This window comes from Saccostrea cucullata, unplaced genomic scaffold (assembly GCF_032062105.1).
Source record: "Saccostrea cucullata isolate Sc308-1 unplaced genomic scaffold, CSIRO_AGI_Scuc_v1 ctg3324, whole genome shotgun sequence".
NCBI classification, from domain to species: domain Eukaryota; kingdom Metazoa; phylum Mollusca; class Bivalvia; order Ostreida; family Ostreidae; genus Saccostrea; species Saccostrea cuccullata.
Window position 1 is genome coordinate 29794 of NW_026932888.1, and position 25876 is coordinate 55669.

The window sequence follows — 25876 nt, forward strand, 5'->3', positions numbered from 1 at the left end:
CCTAAGTTGAAAGCAAAAAGACTAATTTCATGACAATTAGGAATAAGTTTTATGCTCCTTTAACGAAGAATCTGGGTTACATGTATACAGTTTTTGCCCTGTCTGTCTGTTTGCAAAAATTTTTATCATTGACCATACAGTTTTAGTGTGTGAAAGTATAGCTTTCATTTTTCAGAGACCTGGGTATTCATTTTGACAAGACCTTTCTACCTGTACACCAAATTTAACACTATGACTTCAATTTGGTGTATGACCCACTTTTAAGAAAGTTTCAAAACTTTAATTTTGGCTATAACCTTTGAACAGTTAATACCTGGGGTTTCATACTTCACTTGTGTATTTACTGTGACAAGACTTTTCAATAGGTATAAATTAAAATAATTGACTTTGAACTTGTAGTTTGACCTACGGTAAAAAAATTTAACTTTGATAATAACTTTTGAGCTGATAGCACTGGGGCTTTCATATTTCACAGGTTTTTTTCTTTTTGACGAGACCTTCCTGGAGTATCAACAATTTTGATCTTTGAACTTGATTTGACTTTTGACTTGAACTCGGGAAACTTCAACCATAAGCTGGTATACTGGGGTAGCAGTATTTCAAAAACACATCTTTTTCTTCCGAGTCCACTAATCAATGCTGTTTTAAAATTTTTAGGTAATATTTTCTTTTTCTTTACAGATAGAAGAACATTGAAGAAGAATGAATTGATGTTAACATTCTCGATATTAAATATTTGGCTTAATCTGAATATGTCTTTTGGTATGATTGTTTAAAGATCAATTAGGACCAGAAAGTGGATCATTCCACAAATGAAAAGAAAACTAGCCGTTGAGGGAAACAATGTCAATTGCATGAATTGAATATTTAAATTGCGTATAATTTTGTTTCATCAATGTTTACAATATGTGAAAAAATGTTCTAAACATGTGTTTAACCATTGTTTGACACATGTATAGTACTTATACTATGATCATGTGAGCAGTGTAAATAACAAACACAAATAAAAAACACATTAAACACAGGTTTTAAAAAACATGTCACACACGTTGCACGTACGTTATTCATATATGAAACGTATGAATAACGCACGTGTGCAACGTACGTGAAACGTATGGTAATCAATTCGTACGTTTAACATACGTGACACGCACGATATTCATACCTGTGAAAACGTACGATTAACATATGTGGTGATTTTTTTTTCAAGTTTCACGTACGTATGTTAAACGTACGTGAAACAATTAGCTGTGTATATAATGTGTTAAAAGTTGTATCAACTCTAGCAAGAATACCATATATGAATCTTTGAAAAATATTTTTGTGAAACATTCAAAATTTTTGCTTTAGATCGCATATGTTATCATATTTCTATGAATTATTTTTATCAACTTATATATATCACGATAGATGAGAAGACAGTTGACAATTAACCATTGATTTATCAAAGTACAGATAACATATGCGAAAGGGGTACCTGTACAGCAACACAGAGCTCGACATTCAATGGTTTATCAGCAGAAAAAGTTATCGATGGATATCATGATCAAGATGAAAGAAGCTGTTCACACACTGCTCCTAATAAAACGAAGGCGTGGGTTTTGATTGACTTAAGGAAAAAATATCAAGTAACAAATATTGTAATAATCTACAGAAATGAAAGTAAGAAATTCTCTCTCTCTCTCTCTCTCTCTCTCTCTCTCTCTCTCTCTCTCTCTCTCTCTCTCTATTACGGGTGATAAGGCTATGAATAATGCTTTACTTTCCAAGTCTTTGTCTTTTTTAATACATTTTTGTTTTAATGTGCTAATCACTACATATCAGAACGTGCATCTCTAAAAATATATTTCCTTACCTATTTTTATCTCACCTGAGCTGAAGGCTCAAGTGAGCTTTTCTGATCATTTTTGTCCGTCGTCCGTCTGTCTCTCCGTCCGTCTCTCTGTCTGTAAACTTTTCACATTTTTAATTTCTTCTCAAGAACCAATCGGCCAGTTATAATCAAACATAAAACAAAGCATTCTTGGATAAAGAGGAACGTTAATTGTTACAATGAAGGGCCAAGTCCCCTTACAAGGGGAGATGATTAAGAAAAAATAGGGTGGGTCATTAACCACTGTGCCAGAAAAGCTGAAACTTATGTAGAAGCATTCTTGGGTAGTTTAGATATTTAATTCTTAGAATCATGACCCCGGGGATAAGATTGATCAAAATAGGGAATCAAAGTTTTACATAGAAATGTATGGAACTGTTACACCGAAACTTTCTGTTTTTAAATAAAAACGCCCAAAGTTTCCAACAAAGTTTATTTTGTATTCCCGTGTAACACTTTACACACAGGACCCGACTGAGTAACTAATTGAACACACAAATTCTACGGCTAAATATTAAGAACTGCCCAAACTACAGACTGTCAATCACTGCCAAATTAACCCAATAATTGTGAACACTATGAATTCTGCATTTTCTCATGGCCAGCACTTCGGACATTCAATCCCCCTGAGACTCGGGTGATAAAAGTCAGCAATGCTGATACCATCTTCCCAAGTCAAGAGTTTCTGATCCGCTCCGCTCCACATAAACCCTTGACCGAACAGGCTAAGTTTGACAGGGTTAGAAATGCGTCCTCTGATTGGCCTCATGCAAGTTTGCATGAACCAATCAAAATCATTGTTTTATTTAAACTGAAACTAAATCGTAAACAGAAAATCACGCCAGTTTTAGTCCCAAGGATAACGTCTTTATCATTAAATAGCCCAGTAAAGGTTTGTCTCAGCGTTTAAGATGAGTTATATTGAATTCATAACCAACTACCAATATTATCTCGAATTCTCTGTTGAATTCGTTTACTCTGATTGGCTAATAGCAGAGGTCAGTAGAGTTCAAAATGTGTAATCTCACTAGATAGCGCGACAGTAAACCCCGTCAAACTTAGCCTGTTCGGTCAAGGGTTTATGTGGAGCGGAGCGGATCAGAAACTCTTGACTTGGGAAGATGTGCTGATACAAGAGCTAAATTTCCCAGCCAAATCTTAATGAGTGGTCAAGACCTTATCACATAAACAGATCACTGCAGTCTGTAGCTTAGAGCCATTACTACAAATCAACAAGATTAAGATAATATAAATCAAGCATTAATTAAACAAACAATTTCACACAAAATATCACTTTAACACCTCCCTTCTAAAGATAAAAATTTAACTGTCAATAGTTGAATTTTTTCCAAGTTCATAATTCTGTATAGAGCAACATTAAATTTAACCAGTCACTAAATTCACCAGTCCAAATAAGTATTAAACAGTTAATAGCAATTAATCATCAAAAGAACAATATAAATCCAAAATGAATTTCACTGTAAATCCAAACTGAAGGCAAACTTGAATTTTATGAATAAAAAAATTTCACAAAAATTGCCCATAATTCACAAACACATTTCACTTTTCAGATTCTTGATAATCCGTCTGCATTTGTGTTTTTGCTTCCTCTCTTATATCTAACTTCAAAGGTGTACGATTGCAGTGCGAGGGCCCAACGCAACAGTCTCTGATTTTTATTCTTCAAGCGATGCAACCATGTTAGTGGATTGTGATCTGTTTCTACGTAAAACTTCCTCCCCTCTAGGTAATACGAAAACGATCCAATGGCCCAAACGATGGCCAATAATTCCTTCTCTATGGTTGAATAGTTCTTTTCCCTCGGAAGTAACTTCTTACTAAGGTAAGCAACTGGGTGATCACCAACTGGCAACTGTTGACTCAGGACAGCCCCAATTGCGTTATTACTCGCATCTGTTTGTAGTACAAACGGTAAATTGAAGTTCGGATTGATCAAAACAGGAGCTGTCATCAGGGCCTCCTTCAGTTTCTTGAATGACTGCACTTCCCTCTCCGTCCATTTTACTTCTGCGGGTTGACTTTTTCTCAGTAGATCAGTCAGTGATACAGTTATGTCCGCATAATTTCCTATATACTGGCGATAGTATCCAGTTAGCCCCAAGAATGATCTTAATTCTTTCTTTGTCAAGGGAAGCGGAGAATCCTCCATGGCCTTCAATTTCCGAGGGTCTGGTCGAATTGATCCCCCTCCAACTATTTGTCCCAAACAGATAATTTCTGTTGCTCCCAACTTACATTTTGATGGTCTGATGGTAAGATTAGCCTCATGAATACGCTGAAGCTGCTCTGTTACATGTTTGATATGGTCTTCCCACGTCTGACTGTAGACAATTATGTCATCAAAGTATGCAACAGTATTTTGAGTTCCGTCTAAAATACGATCCATAAGTCTTATGAATGATGCTGGAGACGTCTTCATACCAAACGGCATCACTGTAAACTCGAAAAGGCCAAATGGGCTGATGAAGGCGGATTTCTCGCGTGTTTCCTTTGCCAGAGGAACTTGCCAGTAGCCTTTTGTTAGATCAAATCTACTCAAATATTTTGCACATCCAATTTTCTCAAATATTTCACTCATGCGTGGAATGGGATAATGGTCCGTGAGAGTTATTTCATTCAATTTTCTATAATCAACACATATTCTAATTGTCCCATCAGGCTTGTTGACAAGGACAATTGGTGAGGCACAGGGACTTTTGGATGGTGTAATAAGTCCTTGTTCTAGCATTTCATTCAAAGACTCCTGCACTTTCTGTTTCTTAGCTTCCGGTATCCTGTAAGGTCTCTGAGTAATTGGATTCTCAGACGTTGTTTTGATTGTATGTGAGATAACATCACACTTTCCCGGCTTTGATGTGAAAATTCTTGAAAACTCCTGACAAACATCCCTTAAACTCTGTCTCTGCACTTGTGTCAGCCCCTGTCCAAAGACAAGATCTGAAATGGTTTCTGTGGTGTCGTTAGGAAATTGCTGTTCAATTCCAATTTCATTTTCTGTTGCTGCTAGTAATGTAGCCCGGATATAAGAACGAAGTAAATTGATATGGTAAGTCACAAGTCCACGTCGTCCTCCAACATTGATTTTATAGTTAACATCATTTACCTTGTTAACCACAAGAAACGGTCCTTTCCACTGAGCGGACATCTTGCCAGGTTCGGTTGGGAGTAAAACGAGTACTTCATCACCAGAACGCAAAGTCCTTTTGGATGCTGAGCGATCATACCAATCTTTGATTTTCGACTGCCTCATTTCCAAGTTGTTTTGCACGAGTTGCGTCATATCAGCCACTTTGTTTCGGATGTTGACGACATGATCTATTTCTGAAGTTTTTATTTCCTCCTCACCAGTCATGAAGCTCTTTTAAACACTAAGAGGACCACGTACTGGCCATCCATATTACAGGTCAAATGGTGAAAAGCCAGTCTCCTCATGTGGAACTTCTCTGTATGCGAAAAGTACATATGGAAGTAGTACATCCCAATCTTCGCCATTCTCCATACACAACTTTTTCAACATTGATTTTAACGTTCCATTAAATTTTTCAACTTTGCCATTAGCCTGCGGGTGATAAGGCGTTGTAGTTATTCCCTTGATTTTGATTTTCTCATATAAATCTTTCAGGAGCGCACTTGTGAAATTTGATCCTTGGTCAGTGAGAATGGTTTTAGGAATTCCAACTCGACTAAATAATGTAATGAGTGTGTCGGCTATTCGTTCAGCTTCACAACTTGGTAAAGCAAAAGCTTCTGGGTATCTCGTAGCTTCATCAATGACAGTCAGAATGTATTTGTTACCTTGAGTTGTCCTATTAAGTGGGCCAATGATGTCCATTGCGATCTTTGAAAACGGATCAGTTATGATAGGTGTGTTGACCATAGGTGCTCTTTCCGCACTTCTTTTTGCCACTTTTTGACAGGTGTCACATTCTGCACAGTAGTCCGACACATCTTGGAACAATCCAGGCCAATAAAATGACGCAAGAATACGTTGTTTGGTCTTCTCAGTTCCTAAATGTCCAGCTATTGGCTGATCATGTGCCAGCTTCATCACTGCTTTTCTTAGCGATGCTGGAAGTACCACTTGTGTTCCCGACAGATTCTTTTTCTTGGAAGTCCATTTTCGTTTCAATATGTCATTCTCCCAGTAAAATGCTTTATGTTCTGTCTCAGTTTGTGATACATTTTTGAATGCTTTATCCCTACAATTTTTGAGTGTTGGGTCTTGTTTCTGAAGATTCGATAGTTTATTTCCATTCACCACGCTCAACTTTTCAAATGAAATTTCCGGTAAATCAAGGCTCACTTCGCCAGCATCATCGTTAGTTACTACGACGTTGAAGTCCCTTGGTACGACATCACATTTATTCATGCGACTTTTGGCACTTAATTCATTTTGTTCTTGTTCTTTTGCTTTGGCTCTCGTAACCAAAGCTGCAACTTTGTTCCTCTCCAGAACATCTATTCCCAATAAACCATCTGCAACCAGATCAGGTACTAAACCTACCTGAACATGTCCCTTAAACATTGGTGTTTCCAGGTTAACCACTGCTAACTTAGCCTCGAATGGCTGTCCAATAGCTGTAACCAAGGAAGTAGTTTGTCCATGTAGAACACATTTTGGATCAACAAGATCCTCCCGCAATAGCGTCATAGATGCTCCAGTGTCCTTGACCATTGACACTTCCACATCATCCACTTTCCCCGGAACATAATGTAAACCCCATAATGCTCCTTTCACGAAACACGACGCTAGATTACCTTTCTTTGGGCATTTGTTTGCATAATGTCCAAAGTTCCCACAGCTAAAACATTTCACTTTTCCCCTGTTCCTGGCTCTTCTTCTCACCTAACACTTTAGGATTTTGAAGTTTCCTTTCCTCGGCCGATTTTGTTGGTAGAATGTAATCCTCAGCAGCTTCAACTAACTCACTACTTCCCTTATTCCGTCTAATCCACTGGGCTTGTTGAGGAGATAACGCCTTTAAGAAATACTCTTCTCGGAACTTTTGTACGGGATCTTTCTCATCAATGAAACGACTCAAATACAGATCTATTCTCGACATTAATCCTCTGTAAGTTTCTCCTGGTCTACGTTTAATTTCCTCCAGGAACTGAAAGTAGTCTGCTGGGCGCTTGCCGAATCGATTCAAAAGAGCCTTATACAGATCTCTGTATCCCGAAGTCACTTGCTGCGACACTTCTCGAGCTTCTCCGGTTAAAAGTGACCTAAGCTGTAAAGCCTTTGACTTCTCAGTCCAACCTGCATGCTCAGCTACCGCATCAAATTCAGAGAGATAGCACAAAATGTCATCCTTTTCCTGATTAAATGGTTGAAGTTTAATTTTTGGCATTCCTGTCGAATGTGCTCCTTGTGTTGCATTGGCCTTCTCTAGCTGAACACGTAATTCCAAAATTTCTTTTTCATGTTCCAATTCAAGTGTTTTTAAACGCAATTCATGTTCCTGTTTTTGTTTGGAAAATTGTATTTCCAATTCAAAGTCCTGTTTCCTAGGCATTTTAATTTCGCTTGTTAAGTCCAAATGTATGTATAAAATTTCAAACAATATTTCACATTTAATTACGATCCTTTACCGCTGCCACCACTTAAAATGTTACACCGAAACTTTCTGTTTTTAAATAAAAACGCCCAAAGTTTCCAACAAAGTTTATTTTGTATTCCCGTGTAACACTTTACACACAGGACCCGACTGAGTTACTAATTGAACACACAAATTCTACGGCTAAATATTAAGAACTGCCCAAACTACAGACTGTCAATCACTGCCAAATTAACCCGTTAATTGTGAACACTATGAATTCTGCATTTTCTCATGGCCAGCACTTCGGACATTCAATCCCCCTGAGACTCGGGTGATAAAAGTCAGCAATGCTGATACAAGAGCTAAATTTCCCAGCCAAATCTTAATGAGGGGTCAAGACCTTATCACATAAACAGATCACTGCAGTCTGTAGCTTAGAGCCATTACTACAAATCAACAAGATTAAGATAATATAAATCAAGCATTAATTAAACAAACAATTTCACACAAAATTTCACTTTAACAGGAACAAATCATTAAAAATCTTCTTCTCAAGAACCACTGGGCCAGGAAAGCTGAAACTTGTGTGGAAGCATCATTGGGTAGTGTAGATAATGAATAATTAAAATCATGATCCCCAGGGATAGGGCGGGGCCACAATAGGGAATCCAAATTTAATATAGAAATGTATTGTACGAATCATTAAAAATCTTATTCTCAAGAACCAATGGGCCAGGAAAGCTGAAACTTATAGGGAACCATCTTTGGGTAGAGTAGATAATAAATTGTTACAATCATGACCCCGGGGGTAGGGCGGGGCCACTATAGGGAATCCAAGTTTTGAATAGATATATTTAGAAAAAAAATCTTTTTAAGAATTTTCTTTTCAAAAACAACTGCACCAGGAAAGCTGAAAGTTATGTTGAAGCATTCTGCATGGGGTAATGTAAGTTCTAAAGTATTACATGTATCTTCATGAAAGGGAAGGGGGTTGGGGGCACGAAAGGTATAACGGAGGGGAAATCAGGTAAAGAACTGCATCACCCAAGTAACTCAGTTTGGGGATGTATCCCATGGGCCGCTTGTTTAGATAGGGGGTTCGATTTTATCAAAATCGAAGGGAACTGCAAAGTTCCTTGTACTTTGACTTATCTCTGTCTGAGAAAGCAGATTGCATATTTGAACAAACATTACACGGCCAAATTCCAAAAAATTGCATGTCAGGTCTTATTTAATTCAATGTGTAGAAATATTAATCAGAAATCATTCATATCGATGAAAATGAAAATGTGACATAAACATACATGTACATGTATAAGTAACATATATTGTTAAACCTTTAGAATTTATTTCTATAAAAATCTTTACGGAAAAAATCTAACGTATCTTTTACCGTGTTTTACGTCATCTTGAGAATTTTCTTTAACCACATTGAGCCCAATCACTCGGTAAGGTAAGTTAAGGTAAGTAAAGGTCTAATGGAAACAAAATAGAAAATAAAGACTTAAATATTTCTTCTAACTTTATCAAATTGATTGGCGAACTGAAGATATTACATATCAATTTTCGTTACGATCAATGATAAACAATGGGAAGGAGAAATGTTGAATGAGTCCTATAACTGTTTTAAATTGTTGAATAAATTTCTATCATGTTGCATAATTTTGAAATTCAAATACAGACACTTGAATCCAGGATTTTTTTTTTCGGGGGGGGGGGGGGGGTAACCAATTTTTTTGACAAGACTCGCTGGAGGGTGGGCGGAGCTTAGACTTTAAAAGCTTTATACATTTTAACAGAGGTCCGAGATCCAAGATTTTCTTGGGGGAGGGGATCCAGGGTCCAGGGTCAATTTTACTTGGTTTAATATATACATGTTGTTATACCGGCATAGATAAGAGAATCAAGATGGTGAATTTCCCTTGCTTAGTGAGGCTTTTAATTGCTCTAAAACACTACACCAAAATGGTTTTACTTCATGGTATTCTTGTGTTAACTTCTTACTTAACCATATTGATATTAAAATAAGTGATTTCCTAGGTATGTCAACCCCACAATTTAAAATCAATTTGAAAAGAATATTACTGAATTTCTATAAATTAACATGGGAAAAAGACAGGAATTTACATAAAGATGGCAAATTATCTACCTTTACCAGCATAAAGACTATATTTTGTTTTGAACCTTATCTAGATATTCTTGCAAACAATCAACATAGATCAGTTTTATCAAAGTTAAGAATATCAGCTCACAGGCTTAAAATTGAAATTGGACGTTACCAAAAAGTACCTAAAGAGGAACGAATTTGTTCACTTTGTCATCATAACGAGATTCAGGATGAAATTCATTTTCTCTTTGTATGTCCTCATCTTAATGTACAAAGACTTGAACTTATAAATATTTGTAAAATTGAACGTAAAAATTTTCAGTCTCTATCTTAGATAATCAATTTTATTGGCTCATGACTTATTGAAGACCCAGATATCCTTAGATCACTTGGTAATTTACCTTAATTGAAGATATTGTGATAAGCATAAAAAAATTATATACCTCTTTCCCAGTTTCTTGCCTTTATATATATATATATATATTTGCATGTAACGTACAATACGATACATGTATGTATATTCAGTATATCTCTTATATACTTTTTTTCTTTTTTTACCGATTGCTCTTTATTTGTAATATCATCATCATGCTTGTTCTATCATTTGGATCCTCCTCCTTCTATTTGTAAATCTTTTTTCTCCTCCGGGGGCTCAAATTGGATTAATAAAATCTTGTATCTTGTATCTTGTATATATATTTTTTTTCACTTTGTAAATTCCAATGCGGGGTAGGTGGGTTCCGAACCCCCGACTCCCACTTTAGCATCTGTGCATTCAGTAATATACGAGGGCTGATCAAAAATTTCGCGAACTGATTAAATAGCTTCCATCTTATTAAGATGATCTAAGAAACAACATTTCGTGTCCGTGCTGATTATATTTTAAATCAGTCCTCTCCGAATTAGTGAGCACCTGCCACCATGTGCGAATCATGTAATTTAAACAGTCAAGTGACCTGTTCCGTATCGTTCTGTCACAGAAGCTGAAGAATTTTTCCGACTCTTATACTTCTTTCCATGCAATTAAATTTCCATTACAAAAACACTCCATTTGTCAGAATTGCCCAAATCTCGGCAATAGAATGGGTGTATAAGAATATTCTTTCCCAGTATGAGCATTGTGACGACCATTACCCGAATCCTCTAGTCTCTTAGAGTCATTTATTTTATTGTAGGTATAAATGTATCGGCGCCACCTTTTTATCACATCTAATACGTTTAAAGTCGTTAACGATAACTTTGGTATCTAATAATTATATAATTTTTTAAGATATTCATCTATTTTTCAAACTGAAAATTTAAGATTATTATTAACAATTTGCCTAATAAAAAACACCTCTTTTCAGAATTCCTTTCTCTAGGCAACAAAACAAAAATCATTTTAAACCATCTCCCTTTCTTCCTTAAAACGATAAATACAATCATTGATTGTATTTCTAGGAAGTCTTTGTCTTAATTAACTGTGTTCAAATTATAATACCGTACTGCAAGGAAATTTTTAATTATTCATTCCCCTCGTAATAATTATAAACAACTATAATGTTGAACTTTATTCTAAACTTTTCAGGATCCTGGAAACCTTATAGATTCCGGCAATATCGCTTAGAAGTATCCAATTCCTCTGTTACACAACAGTGGTCCATATGTTACCAAGATCGCACATTATACCCTGTTGTGCCATCAAGTATACAAAATATTTCTTGTGAAAAAAACACAAGATACCTCAGAGTTTTCACAACGTATGACGCTCCTGAAGATGATAGATATGGAAACATAGGTGCAGTACTTGAAATATGTGAAATTCAAGTTTTTGGTAAGAAAAAAAGTTTTTTCTTGTATTCTACATGTAAATGTCTGAATCAAGCAACCGTCATATGATATTTTAATATTTATTGGTGTGTTTTTATTCCAAATCTTATTAATCGAATACTTAAGTAATTGTTGTTTTGATAACTATCTTCATCTCTGTTTCACCAATTTTAAGTTATCCAACGCAGATGTTAAAGAAGTTAATTCTGCGTTGTCAACATAATCAAAACTAGTCTATATCTGAACTCTAAATTTATTTAACAATTTACATCGTTCTTTATAATAATATAATTTAATAGATAACGGCAAAATATAGACATACTATAATTAAAAGTGCTTAACGGTGATGTTTATAATATCATTAAAAACACATGACTCTCTGGGTGGTTTATTCCCTGAACGTCTACTCATTATTATACCTGTAACTATTGAATTATCACACTCAACTAAGAGGCCCTCTAAGGGGTCCAGGTACGTGTGTTACCTTGATTATTTAAATACTTTAATATTTATTTATAAAATGTTGTAATCAAGTCCACTTTATTCATACAAACTAGAATATTGTGATAATTATGGAGTTCCTTAATACATACATGTACATGTATAACATATATATGTTATAATATGAATTATAAAATTAATGCTTCGAAATTGTGATGTAAATTTAATTTTAAAAAGTATCTAAAGCAAAATTCATTTCTGAATAATAAGGTATATTGGATAAGAAAAATTATTCATCATTGATATATTTTTTTTCCAGTTTACGCTATTTCTGTTTACCAAACAATGCTACTTCATATTCAGCAAAATTTTATCTAACTATATTTTTGAAACACTGTTTATGAAAATTATGGTTTTAGTATAGAAAAACTAAGGTTGAAATATTTCGGGCTTTTTTCAAAGGCAAAATAAAAAGATTGTTTCAATTGCAAATAAGGTTCTTTTGAGTTTAATTAAACAATATTTCTATTCACTGGTTTAAAAGTGAATAGGACTGGGCAGCAGAATCAGCCTATTTTAACCTTTAGAGTCTAAAGTTTGCCGTTAATAAATACACATTACATGTATTATATAGATAACAAATAGTCTCTAATAAAAAATTGTAAAATCTAGAATATTTTAGCATACAATATCTTGATGTTTTATTGAACGCTGGGTTTGTATTCCAAATACGAGCGTTCAATATTGAACGCCCCGTTGTAAACAAAAAGGAAATCTAAAAAAGAAACAAAAGAAAAAGAAACAAAAGAAACAAAACAAAAAAGAAAAGTGGCATCTAGGTAAGATGTGTTTATTCTTACACCATAATGAAATTATTAGATTATTAATCAAAAGTTTAGTGTACGTATTAGACCCACTTAAACCTATATAAATCATAACGTTCGGTAGGGTCATCGGAATGATGCGAAATTGAACACTTCCAGGATAGGCGTTAATTTGAATACCAATACCAAAAAAAAAAAAATTAATAATGAATTTGAGTTTTTTAGTTGGAATAATTATTATAAATTATGAGGAAATGTTTTAGTATATAATAAAAGATTTATTTAACTTATATTGGTGAATATTGACACTCATTGTCTTACAAATGCACTCGCAAGCTTGTGCATTTGTACAGCCAACATATTCACCAATTCAAGTTCAATAACCCTATAATGTTAACATCTAATAAAACATGTCAAGAAAAGCCAGATTATCGGTCTTTTTTGCTAATAAATTACTTGTGAAAATTTATTAACCAAATAAAATCCACAAAAAAGAAATGGAAAAATGTTGCTATAGAATTCCTCCTTTTGATAAATAAATACAGAAGTGTGATAATTAGATGTTTGTTTTGCCGTTGAGGTAACGGCATGATGTTATAACAAGAGGCCCAGGGGCCATAGTGCTCACCTGAGCACATCGGCTATGAAAAAGCACATATCAGATTAGAACTTAAAGTTTACTGAGGTTTTGGGGGGCATCAATTTTAACCCCCAGGGGATGATGATCTGAACGAACTAAAATCTACATAACCTGAGGATAATTCCATATGACTATTACTACATGTAATCATGACTTTGAAGTACTTGAAGAGAAGATTTTAAAAGGTTTCTCTCTATATTCCTATGTAAAACTTCGGTCGGTCATTTTTGCCCCACCCTACCCCCGGGGGTCATGATTTGAAAAAAGTTCAATCTTCACTACCTGAGGATAATGTCACATGAGTTTCATCTTTCCTGTCTCGATGGTTCTTGAGAAGACGATTTTTAAATATTTTTCCATTATTTTCCTATGTAAAACTTTGATCAGTCATAATGGCCCAATTAAACCCTTCCCCCAGGGGTCATGAACAAACCTGAATCTACACGACATGAGGATGATTCCACATTAGTTTCATCTTTCCTGGCCCATGGTTCTTGAGAAAAGATTTTTAAAAGATTTTTCCTACATGTATATATTCTTATGTAAAACTTTGATCGGCCATTTTGGCCACATCCTTCCCCTCTGGGAGTCATGATTTTAACAAACTTGAATCTACACTACCTGAGAATGATTCCACATGAGTTTAATCTTTCTTCTCGATGGTTTTTGAGAAGAAGATTTTTAAAGAATTTTCCTATATATTCCTATGTACATATAAAACTTTGATCAGCCATTTTTGCCCCATCCTACGTACTGGGGGTCATAGTTTGAAAAAACTCCTCTCTTCACTACCTGAGGATGATTCTACATGAGTTTCATTTTTTCTTGCCTCGTGGTTCTTCAGTAGAAAGTTTTTGAATATTTTTGTCATACACTCCTATGTAAAAATTTGATAGAAGATTTTGGGCCCACCATACCAACGGGGGTCTTGATTTGAAAAAACTTGAATCCACACTACCTGAGGATGATTCTAAATGAGTTTCATTTTTCCTGGCCCAGTGGTTCTTGAGAAGATTTTTGAACAGTTTTCCTATATATTCCTATGTAAAGCTTTGCTCGGCCATTTTTGCTACCCCCAGGGGTCATGATTTGAACAAACTCGAATCTATACTACCTGAGGATGATTCCACTTGAATTTCATCTTTCCTGGCTCAGTTTTTCTTGAGAAGAAGATTTTTAGATTTTCCTATATACTCCTATGTAAAATTTTAATCGGTCATTTTGGCCTTATTGTACCCCCGGCGGTCATGATTTGAACAGACTTGAATCTACGCTACATAATGATGATTCCACCTGAGTTTCATCTTTCCTAGCCCAGTGGTTTTTAAAAAGATTTTTGAAAAACGCCATTAATTTTTCTCTTATTCATAATTATCTCACCTTAGAAAAGGGCGTTGCCCTTCATTTGAACAAACTTGAATTCCCTTTAACCATGGATACTTTGTAGCAAATTTGGTTGAAATTGGTCCAGTGGTTCTTGAGAAGAAGATGAAAATGCGAAAAAGTTTACAACGACTATGACATCGACGACGATAGGCAACGGACAAAGTTTGATTAGAAAAGCTCACTTGAGCCTTCGGCTCAGGTGAGCTTAAAATAGTAATTAACACTTTACTTATTGACCAATTACCCTGAGATCTCAGTCTGGAGAGCTATAATAACCTTCAAATATTCTTAATTATAAGATGATTAAAAATACTAAATTAAAATCTATGCAGCACTTCCCTTTCTAAAAAACAGAAGGAATCTTAAGGAAAATGCGCTCAAAATTAGATATTTTTTATTTTTTCCGACTAACCAATTACGGATTTTCTAACCGATTAGCATCCTTCCGACCGATTAATCGATTAACCGGTTGCATATTGCCATCCCTTAAATTTGTAAGCATTAAATGTCGCTTGAATTGGCACTATTTTTAGCACAGGGGCATGAGGAGAGATATTACGTATAATACAGGTTCTCGGCGGACTTTATATTCTTATTACATCTATTAGAAATGTTTAATTAAAGCTAAATTAGACGCAATATATTTTGTAAAATTTGACAATATGGAACGTTAATAAGCAAGTATATGTGATTAAATGTATGCACTTAATTCGCATTAGAAGCAACTGCCTCCATGGTCTATTGGAATGACTCTCTCTTAATAAGTGAGAAGTAATGCGTTCGAATTCCGTATAATCCTTTTTTAGATTAACTAAATAAGAGTATTCAGCATGTTAAATGAAAAAGTTATGACGTCTGCTTGTACTTAACCTATAAAATCATCATAACAGCGGGGTTAATTTTTTCATATAAAAAGAATTTTCTCTACACACGTAATAAAGGAAAACCAATCAAACTCTTTATATCCATATTGACATTTTTATTTGGTTTTTATTTGCTTCAATATGCACCCTCCCCCAACCCCCCACCCCGAGCTGCGATACTCTTTTTTTCCCTAAGAGGGGGACACAAATTCTCTGAATTATAGCTTGTTTAATGTATTATTATATTACACTTCAATAACTAAGCTTACATATTTTGAAATTTGTTTTCAACTGTAAACCTTTATTAAGTATGAATTGTCCATATTTGTAATTTTATTAAAGTATTAACTAATATTTTCCAAGTCTATTTTATTTCAAAGACTATGGAAAAAAAAGTCAAAGAATTATCCACTATCCTTAGCCTGTGAGATAAGTCTCTTCCAAAGAAAAAAATCTATCATCGATATCTGTCTTTAAGAATGCCATAATTTATGTTTTTCATTTCAATATGTGTTACAATCTTAAATTTAATTTTCTAAAGGATGTGATGTTGGTTATTATGGCCAAAACTGTTCACCCTGTGGAGATTGTGAAAACTGCAACATTATAACTGGATGTCGTAAGTAATCTATGAACAAGAAAAGCCACAACAGATGAGCCTTAATTGCTCCTAATAAAAATTGGTATGGTTACTCGTCACGATCAGGCATATATATGACAGACGCCTTGCGGTTGAATACAGATATTAGAAATCATTTGTCACGGAGACCCCATTGTATGATAATAGAACTAAAGTAGTGTAGCTTCTCTTTATTTTTAATCAAGCGCTATCTAAACCGAGTTATTAAATTGAGTTATCTAAACCGATGCTAGGTCATCGATTTACTCAGTTTAAAAACACGAAAAAATTTTTTGGTAGATAAAAATATTTATAGAGACAAAAGCGAAGCTGATTTAGAAACTTCTGTATATTTAAAGATATTAAGTGTTAAATGTCGGATTTTATTCTATGATGAAATCCTTAAAGTTGCATGGAGCTAATCTAGTTATCAATTTAACGCAAGTACCCCTTTAAATGACTATTTGAGTTCTTGTATGCAGAATCATTTCTCCAAATAAAATAAATTTGCATATAAAGCATTTAATGATAACAATGTAAATCAACGTAGCATATGGTAACCAACAATGCAAATATTGATTACATTTAAACAGCCATTGAACAAAAACATGCACAAATACGTTTTCATGTAACTTTCAAATTTACCTTCGTAATATCTTACATAAACTATTATTTTAAATATCGAATTCAACTCTACGATTTAAAATAGACACATGGATTTGTAAATGTTTATTCAATTAAAGTTTTGATATGAGCATAGCATTGTGCCTAAAACGTATTCCACAACGAATCTTGATGTAGCTTCTTGCTGTTACAAATTTCAAGACCAAATTGTTAGCCGTTTTTGCTTTACGATTAGATAAAAACAAACCACTTTTTTGCAAAGAAATGCATTAAAAAATACTTTCATATGAAGTCAGAGCATGTAGCTAAAAATAAATTGATTTCCGTAACGATTTTGTTTCAGAATGCATGAACAGATTGTAGTTTTGATAAAAATTGAAACGTACCTGAAAGTGACCATGAAACTTAATGACGATTCTTTTTAAGAGTTGGATATTTTATTCAATTACATTTTTGACATATCAAACTGAATTTAACAAAAACAGTTGTCTCATTCAATAAAAAATTAACTTCTGAACAAGTATTCATGAATGTTATTCCGTTTCAAGTATTAGTATTTTTGGGGAGAGAAATATTTGCAAACTTTTGATATACGTCATAAAACAATTTAAACGTATATTACATCATTTGCCGAAAATTTCAATTTTTATTACTGAAAATTAACGTCCGTAACGCCTAAGTTCTGTAACAAAACATAAAAATCGAAAGATATGCCAAATTCATTTTTATTATTTAAAATATTAATGTCTGTTCGAGCATTTACCAACGTCACATTACCTTAAAATTAATAGTATATATTCATAAGTACGTAGAATTGTAAAAAAAACAAAAACAAAAAAAAACAAACAAACAAACAAACAAACAAACAAAACAAACAAACAAACAAACAAAACAAAAAACATGAAATATCAGTCTTTAATCCTTATTTGTTGATTTTGTTTTCACTAACGAAATTTAGCAGTAATCGGTTAAGTGTATTTCTAAACTTGAGTATCAACAGTATAATGATATTTTGTGTATCTTTTTATAGCCAAAAGCTCATGCATAACCACATTTAACTGTATTGACAACCATTGTGACGGAAATGGAAACTGCTTGCGAGGATGTAAGCAAGGATACTGGGGGAATAAATGTCAGAGTACCTGCCCTTTATATTGTCCCCTGGGAATCTGCAATCGGACTAACGGATTTTGCAATAACTGTACCGACGGCTACTTTGGAAATGTTTGTGAAAGGAATTGTTATACGAAATGTCGTGGACAAGAATGCGATAAAGAATCGGGGTCTTGTACAAATGGATGTGCAACTGGTTACTATGGACTTTATTGCAATTTAACTTGCAGTAATACTTGTCTTAATCAGGAATGTACACAAGAAAACGGGCATTGCAATGATGGATGCAATGGCGGTTTCTATGGTGAATTCTGTAATAGGTCATGTAATATAAATTGTGCACAAATCAACTGCAGTCAAAGTGGAGCTTGTATATATGGATGCAAATCAAACTGGACAGGACAAACATGTGATGGTATTTTTTTTTTATTATATTTCCACATATTTCTTTTTAGGGTTTCATGTACAATACTCTATGCATTCAGCACACGAGTTTACACATAAATATTTGTTCCCTTATGAACAGCCCTCATGAAATGTTTTGTCTCCTCTCAGATTAAAGAAGAAAATAACATAATCCGTTTTATTCGACATTGATTCTTTTGCAAAACAACTTATCGCATAAGTCAAAATACATTTAAAAACTAATGAAAATATTTAAAAATCTAGATATCAAAATGTCTATAAAATGACATTGGAATTGGATGTATTAAAGAATAAATAATGTTTAGTTCAGGGATATCCGGCAATAAGAAACTTGATTGCAGAAAATCAAACTGATTAACAAAAAAAAAAAAATGTAAAAATTTCAATGAATTCTTTTTCTTCAGTGGTCATATATGTATATATTTTTAATTATTTGCACATTTAAAAAGTCTAAAAATACAGTTTTCCGTGTAATGTTCAGACTACAAAAGAGGGAATGCAATTGCACTTATTATGGTATCTGTAGACCATTACAACTTCTGGCTCATGGATGTTTGTTTGATCAATAGTACAGTAGATAATTTTTGCAATTATTTATTTTAAAGACAAGATCTTTTTCTGCGACATCTATACCATTGTGAAATGGTATATGCTTTTTTTCATTTTCTTTTCTTTTTGTAGAATGTGATATCAACCATTACGGAGCAAATTGCTACAAGGAGTGCAGTGTCAATTGTAAACGACAGACATGTAATAGTACTACGGGTTTCTGTATATTTGGGTGTGAAGATGGATTTTATTCATACAAGTGTGAAAAAACGTGCAGTCCATCATGTCTGTCTGGTTGTAATAGATACTCAGGGGAATGTGAGGGCACATGTCCGGTTGGCAAATATGGAGATCAATGTGATAAAATATGCAACCCAAATTGTAACTTGAGATGCCATAAAAACACTGGTCTTTGCGAATTTGGTTGTATTGCCGGTAAATATGGTCCAGACTGTCTTCGAACCTGTGGTGGTGGATGTATTTCCGGTTGCAGTCAATCCGATGGGAGGTGTACTTGTAAGACAGGATGGCAGGGGCACTATTGTGATGGTAAACTTGTATGAATTTTTTCTTTCTGAAGAACCATTTATTCTGTTTGTGATGCTGTCTTTGGCCAAGATAAAACATTGATTGTTCTGAATTGCTACATGCCTTTTTCGGATACCTTCCGTTATAAAAAAGAATTATTTGCAGTAAATAAGATTTTTTTCACCATTTTATCATCTTACAACCATTTTACAATATACACAATTTAATTTGTTCGAAAAATAACTTTATTCAAAACCGGATCAAAAATAAATGAGAGTTAGTCTGTACTTAAATGTAATTATTATCCTACTACGGAAACTGATCTCTAAAGTTTCCGAAGACTCGTTATTGACATTAAAAAATGTGACTTATTATTTATTGATGAAGTAGGTTTATCCTTATATGAAGCATCTTAATCAAATGTATTTGTTTCAAAGTTTATTGCATTTTAAACTCGTGATGTTTGGATTTAATATCTGCAAATCCAAGAGACGATTCTTTTTTGAAAGCTAAACGCTAAAATATAAAGATCATAAAGAAGCAAGAATTCAAAAAGCAACCATTTTTGAAAAGAGCAATCACTTAATACAACAAGAGGCCCAGGGGCCACAGCGCTCACCTGAGCACATCAGCTATGAAAAAACACATATCAGATCAGAACTGAAAGTTAACTTAAGTTGGGGGGGGGGGTCTTGAATTTTCACCCCCAAGGGTATCATAATTTGAACGAACTAGAATCTACATTACCTGAGGATGATTCCATACAAATATAACTAATCCTGGCTTTGAAGTACTTGAAAAGAAGATTTAAAAAGGTTTCCCTATATATTATGTAAAACTTTGATCGGCCATTTGGCCACGCCCTACCCCCAGGGGTCATGACTTAAACAAATTTAAATCTACATTACCTGAGGATGATTCCACATGAGTTTCATCTTTCCTGGCCCAGTGGTTCTTGAGAAGAAGATTTTTAAAGATTTTTCCTGTATATTTCTATGTAAAACTTTGATCGGCCATTTTGGCCCCGCCCTACCCCCGGGGGTCATGACTTGAACATATTCAAATCTGCATAACCTGAGGATGATTCCACATGAGTTTCATCTTTCCTGGCCCAGTGGTTCTTGAGAAGAAGATTTTTAAAAATTTTTCCTGTATATTCCTATGTAAAACTTTGATCGGCCATTTTGGCCCCGCCCTACCCCCGGGGGTCATGACTTGAAGATATTCAAATCTGCATAACCTGAGGATGATTCCACATGAGTTTCATCTTTCCTGGCCCAGTGGTTCTTGAGAAGAAGATTTTTAAAGAATTTTCCTATATATTTCTATGTAAAACTTTGATCGGCCATTTTGGCCCCGCCCTACCCCCGGGGGTCATGACTTGAACAAATTTAAATCTACATTACCTGAGGGTGATTCCACATGAGTTTCATCTTTCCTGGCCCAGTGGTTCTTGAGAAGAAGATTTTTAAAGATTTTTCCTGTATATTCCTATGTAAAACTTTGATCGGCCATTTTGGCCCCGCCCTACCCCCGTGGGTCATGACTTGAACAAACTTGAATCTACACTACCTGAGAATGATTCCACATGAGTTTCATCTTTCCTGGCCCAGTGGTTCTTGAGAACAAGATTTTTTAAAAATGCCAATAATTTTTCTCTAATTCATGATTATCTCCCCTTGCAAAAGGGCGTGGCCCTTCATTTGAACAAACTTGAATCCTCTTCACCCAAGGATATTTTGTACCAAGTTTGGTTGAAATTGGCCCAGTGGTTCTTGAGAAGAAGATGAAAATGTGAAAAGTTTACGACGACAACGACAACGACGACAACAGACAACGGACAAATTTTGATCAGAAAAGCTCACTTGAGCCTTCGGCTCAGGTGAGCTAATCATATACAACAATACATACGCGTCTTTTTTGTCTACATTTACAGTATGCAGTCCAACCCATTATGGACTCCTGTGTGATCAGTCATGCAGTCCATTATGTTTAAACGGAACTTGTTTTTCAAACAACGGGTTGTGTAAAGAAGGCTGGAATACGAACCTTTATGATATTCAGCGTATTGAAGGTATTAAAGTGCTTATTTGCTATGATTATGTATTAGCATTAAAACATTCATTTTACTTATCAAATTGAGTTCCATAAAACATCCCCGGACAGTTCAATACTTTTTATGAAAAATACTTTGCTTTATTTTTTTTTAATGTATTTACCTTTTTCTAAAGAAAAATAATATACCATGAATTTTATTAACAAATGGGAAATTGTATTTAAATCTTATACTTTTTCTAAAAGAAAAGATGTAATAAGTATGATCTCGTTTTAAAACTACTCAAAGTTAATGGCTCATTCTACCCCCGCTTGAAAAGTGGCAGGGTACATGTATACTGTAATCGGTATGTCTGTCCGTCCGTCTGTCTGTTACGCTTTTGGGTACCCATCTCTTCTCCACAACTCCTTTTATACCACTGAGTGAAATTTAATGAAACTTTCAAGAATCTTTATTACATATTGCCATTGTGCACCTTCTATTTTACTCTTTGATCGACACATATTTTTGGTTTCCCGGCCACAGCAAAACATGGACATTGCTATTATAACCATATGGGAGGCGGGGGTATCATTCAGTAAGATCATTGCTCACAATACCTCTAGTTTTTAATAATAGAAATGACTAATCTATTAAAAAGAACAAGCAAGTGAGCTAAAATTATCACTTACATTACAGATGAATGTTTATATTTTTCATTCATTTTTAACCAGTCAGCTCATTCTTTCTTCTTTGTTGTTGTTTTCTTATTCTGTCCACTTTTATATCTCTCTTCTCTATGGAAGAAATGAAACAGGCATCAAAGGGCATTTCCAATTCAGCTTTTTACGGGGTTATTGCAGTTCTGCTGATAAGTGTAATTCTCAACATATATCTCATGGTCCGGTGAGTTTTAAACTTTCCATTGGCCTTTTTGTTAAAATGATAATCCTGTCAAATTCAAGAGGAAATAAATGTTATATTTAAACACCTCCTGATATTTTGTCATTTTGTTTTTGGAGAGTTGTATATTATTTTAGTGAGATACAATATATAAATATATGTGTTACAATATTACAGGAATGTAAGGCAAACTATATATAAAAGAAAAAATTTTAAAGAAACAAGGCGCCACCAGAATTCTACAAGACAAGTAAACACAACTGTCAATGATAATGTGGAGGAAAACACAGGTTATCAAGAACTTGGAGATATAAGCCAACCCTCTCATTACGAAGAACTAAAGTCAATGTAGCTCTAATGCCATAGCCTAGTTGAACTTTTTTTTTTGAAATATGTGCTATTTTCTGACATAATGGTTTTGTTCCTGTCAATAAAGGACTTCAATAGCAAAAGTTCAATATTTCATAGTTGTGTTTGAAATAATTAAAATAAATTGAAAGAATGAAATGATTTTTAACCAGAGTTTATACTTACCGGCATTTTGTAGCTGAGCTGTAAGAAATTTTGATATACGACAAGCAATAGTAATGTTTTGTGTTGTTCAGTTGACATGGTCTTGTTTTATACTTTTATCAGAAGATACTTATCTCAAAGGCTCTTTAAAATAATTGTGTTTCATTGGCAGATGGATATGCTCATATGTAAATAATATAAACTCTTCATTATGAACGAGAATTTTTCAGGAGATCATAGTAAATTAATGATTGACCTGTGATTGATTGATTGTATGTTGTTTAACGTCCCTCTCGAGAATTTTTCACTCATATGGAGACGCCATCACTTGCCACTGGAGGGCTACAAATTTTGTCCTATGCTCGGCACTTAGGGTCTTTGAGCAGTGAGGGATCTTTTTCGTGTCAGCACCTACTGCGACACGGGACCTCGGTTTATACGTTCTCATCCGAAGGACCGGTCTCCACGTCCCGCAGTGGGATTCGAACCTGCGACGTAAGGATTGACTCCTTACTTCGCGACTCTAGAGCAGACGCTCTAACCACTGCGCCACGCGGGCGACGATTGACATGCGTATTGTTCTTTATTGTTCTATTGCTTTCAAATTTCTTTGAAAAAGAAACTTTTACGTAATTTATTTGTGAATGATTACCTTATGGCTTATAGATATTACTCCTGGATTTAATTCTTCACTTATAACAAATCAAAATTAGCCAATTATTCCAAATTTAATTATTATAAGCATAACTTGTAGCAAAGATATACATTAAAATTAGGAAACACAAATTCTTTATGAGATTGATAAGTATTCATTTTTCTTCTTTGCATCATAATTATCATCAACTTCTGAAATTTCTATACATGTCTAACTCAAGTAATCCCCTTTTATTTCATTGGTAAACGTCTACAATGTTCTTTGAAGCAAGATAACCATCGTTAAATACATTTGTGGTATCTTTCCATTATATAAACATACAAAGAGAAAATGTCTTCAATTCTGTATGAAGTTTGTCAGAGGTCAATATATGGCCGAGTCACATGGCGCAATAATATCTACCGTTACTTATAAATATAAAATGACTTGCTATTCATGTATAAAAATGAACAAAATAAGCAAGTAAAATAATTGTTTTATTTACAACGTAAACAAGAACTTCATACATTTTTGGCGTTCGATTTAACCTGTTTACATAGAGAATTTAGAAACTAGCCTTTGTTTACAAGTTGTACGTCACTTTTGTCAGCTGCACAGTCTCTAACTTTTATCCTTATTTTTTTTGGTAGATCTTAAGCTAATCTTCGTGATATATTCTAAACTATATTTTCCGTTAAATTCTCTCACGATAAATGTGTAGATCTATTGGAAATCAAAGCATTGCAATCACGCCACGAACAGCTGAGAAACACCTCGATCGGCGCTGTCGTACTACAATGTAAGCTGTCGCCAGTGTCTCCTTGTTAAAATAATAAATGCCTTTAGTTACTGAAATCGTTACTGAAATTTAAATACCTTATTGGAAATTAGCTGTCTCGGAAAAGTGTCTCAGCCCATAGGATCCATCCATCCCTTTCAGGCGACCGAAATTCCTCCAACTTTATATCATCAATCCTCGGACGTGTTTCTTGTATCTTTTCAGCATTAATTATCAATTTTCACAAATAAAAATATTCCCAGACAAGAATCTGTTCATTATTACTGTTCACAAGTAGCCTTAAACAAAATATTCCCTTAGAATTCTTAGCCTGTCACGAATTCAAAGCGTAATCGCCTTTCAAGCCGATTTACACCTTGCGTACATTTGACGAAAATCTGCTGCGACCCGTTAGTGCCAAATATTAGCACCTTTTTAAATATAAAATAGATGCATTTATTTTATGAGAAAAGAAGTCGGGTTTGATTATGATATGCAGACTTCAAAATTAAGATCGGGTTTGGGCTTCCTTTTATGCCGGGGTTGCTCAACAGGAAAGAAGCCATAGATTCATCAAGAGTTTAGATTGGTAAAAATACGACGGATTGGCTGTCAAGTAATGTTAATTGCCCACCCACCCATCCCATTCTGTAAGAAGTATTCACAAAATATGTTGGAAGTTTAATGATAAAAATGCTTTGTACTTTCTAAATGCAATTAAGATAAACAGATCAGCTGAGAAATGCTGAAGATTTGTTCAATTTAAATTGTAAAGGCTATTGGTACTGCTGTATTGTTATAAATTGTAGGAAGATGGTCTGAGCCTTATTGACGTGGATGAACTGGTACCATGAAGACGGCGTAGGATAGACGATACCAAGACGGAATTCTAAGATTAACTGATTGCATGTTGTTTAGCGTCCCTCCTATGCGCACACTAAAGTCAACTGATATCTTAGCTAAGTACTATTAATGGGAAATAATCGTTGACTAATGGTTGACACTGATCGAGTGAAAATGTTGTGCTGATGGGAACAATTGCTGTGTGACTGAGTTTGATAAATTTGAGAAAAACTGCATTTTGTATTAAAATAATTATTGCAGATTGTGTATGTAAATAGAGACCTGTATACTTAGTATGTAGGTCCCTGAAGTAAATTAGTAAAGATTAACTAAGTAACCGCCCGCGGATTGCCCGGGGTGGTCAATTTCTTTATATTTGCTGAATTTGATTTATGATTGATTTGTTGTTGATGCTGAAGTGGGTCTGCCAATGTTGTGCTGATTTGTGCGGCGAATAATGCCACGACAATACTCATCACATAGAAATAAATAATTATTAACTTTTGGTGGTGTTGAATTTTTTCTATATAAATAAATATCCAAAGATATATAATTAAATGTTTAATTGTCCATCTCAAATGTATACATAAGTAAAAAATAACAAGTTTATAAACTTCAATTGGAATTGGAATGGGTCGGTAGAAGGAAGCTATTTGCAGACTGAAGTAACTTGATGACATAAAGCTGTAACATGTGTAAGAAGGAAGAATGTAATTCATTGAGATCCTACATTGTGATGAATATTATCAGCAGGTCAAGTCAATTTGAAGGGAATGCAAAGACATACGATTTACGAATTTAATATGA

General features: G+C 34.3%; 1 protein-coding gene across 1 annotated transcript; it reads left to right on the forward strand.

Moving 5' to 3' along the window:
• Positions 1 to 1450: 1450 nt before the first annotated feature.
• On the forward strand, positions 1451 to 22719 carry LOC134236404 (cell death abnormality protein 1-like; the record flags this gene model as incomplete). Its single annotated transcript, XM_062718572.1, has 8 exons — positions 1451 to 1662; positions 11109 to 11354; positions 16046 to 16123; positions 17778 to 18275; positions 18968 to 19384; positions 21300 to 21437; positions 22205 to 22304; positions 22479 to 22719. Coding segments are annotated over 8 exons (1864 nt in total), but the record flags the coding sequence as incomplete, so codon positions are not given.
• Between the last annotated feature and the right edge of the window lie 3157 nt (positions 22720 to 25876).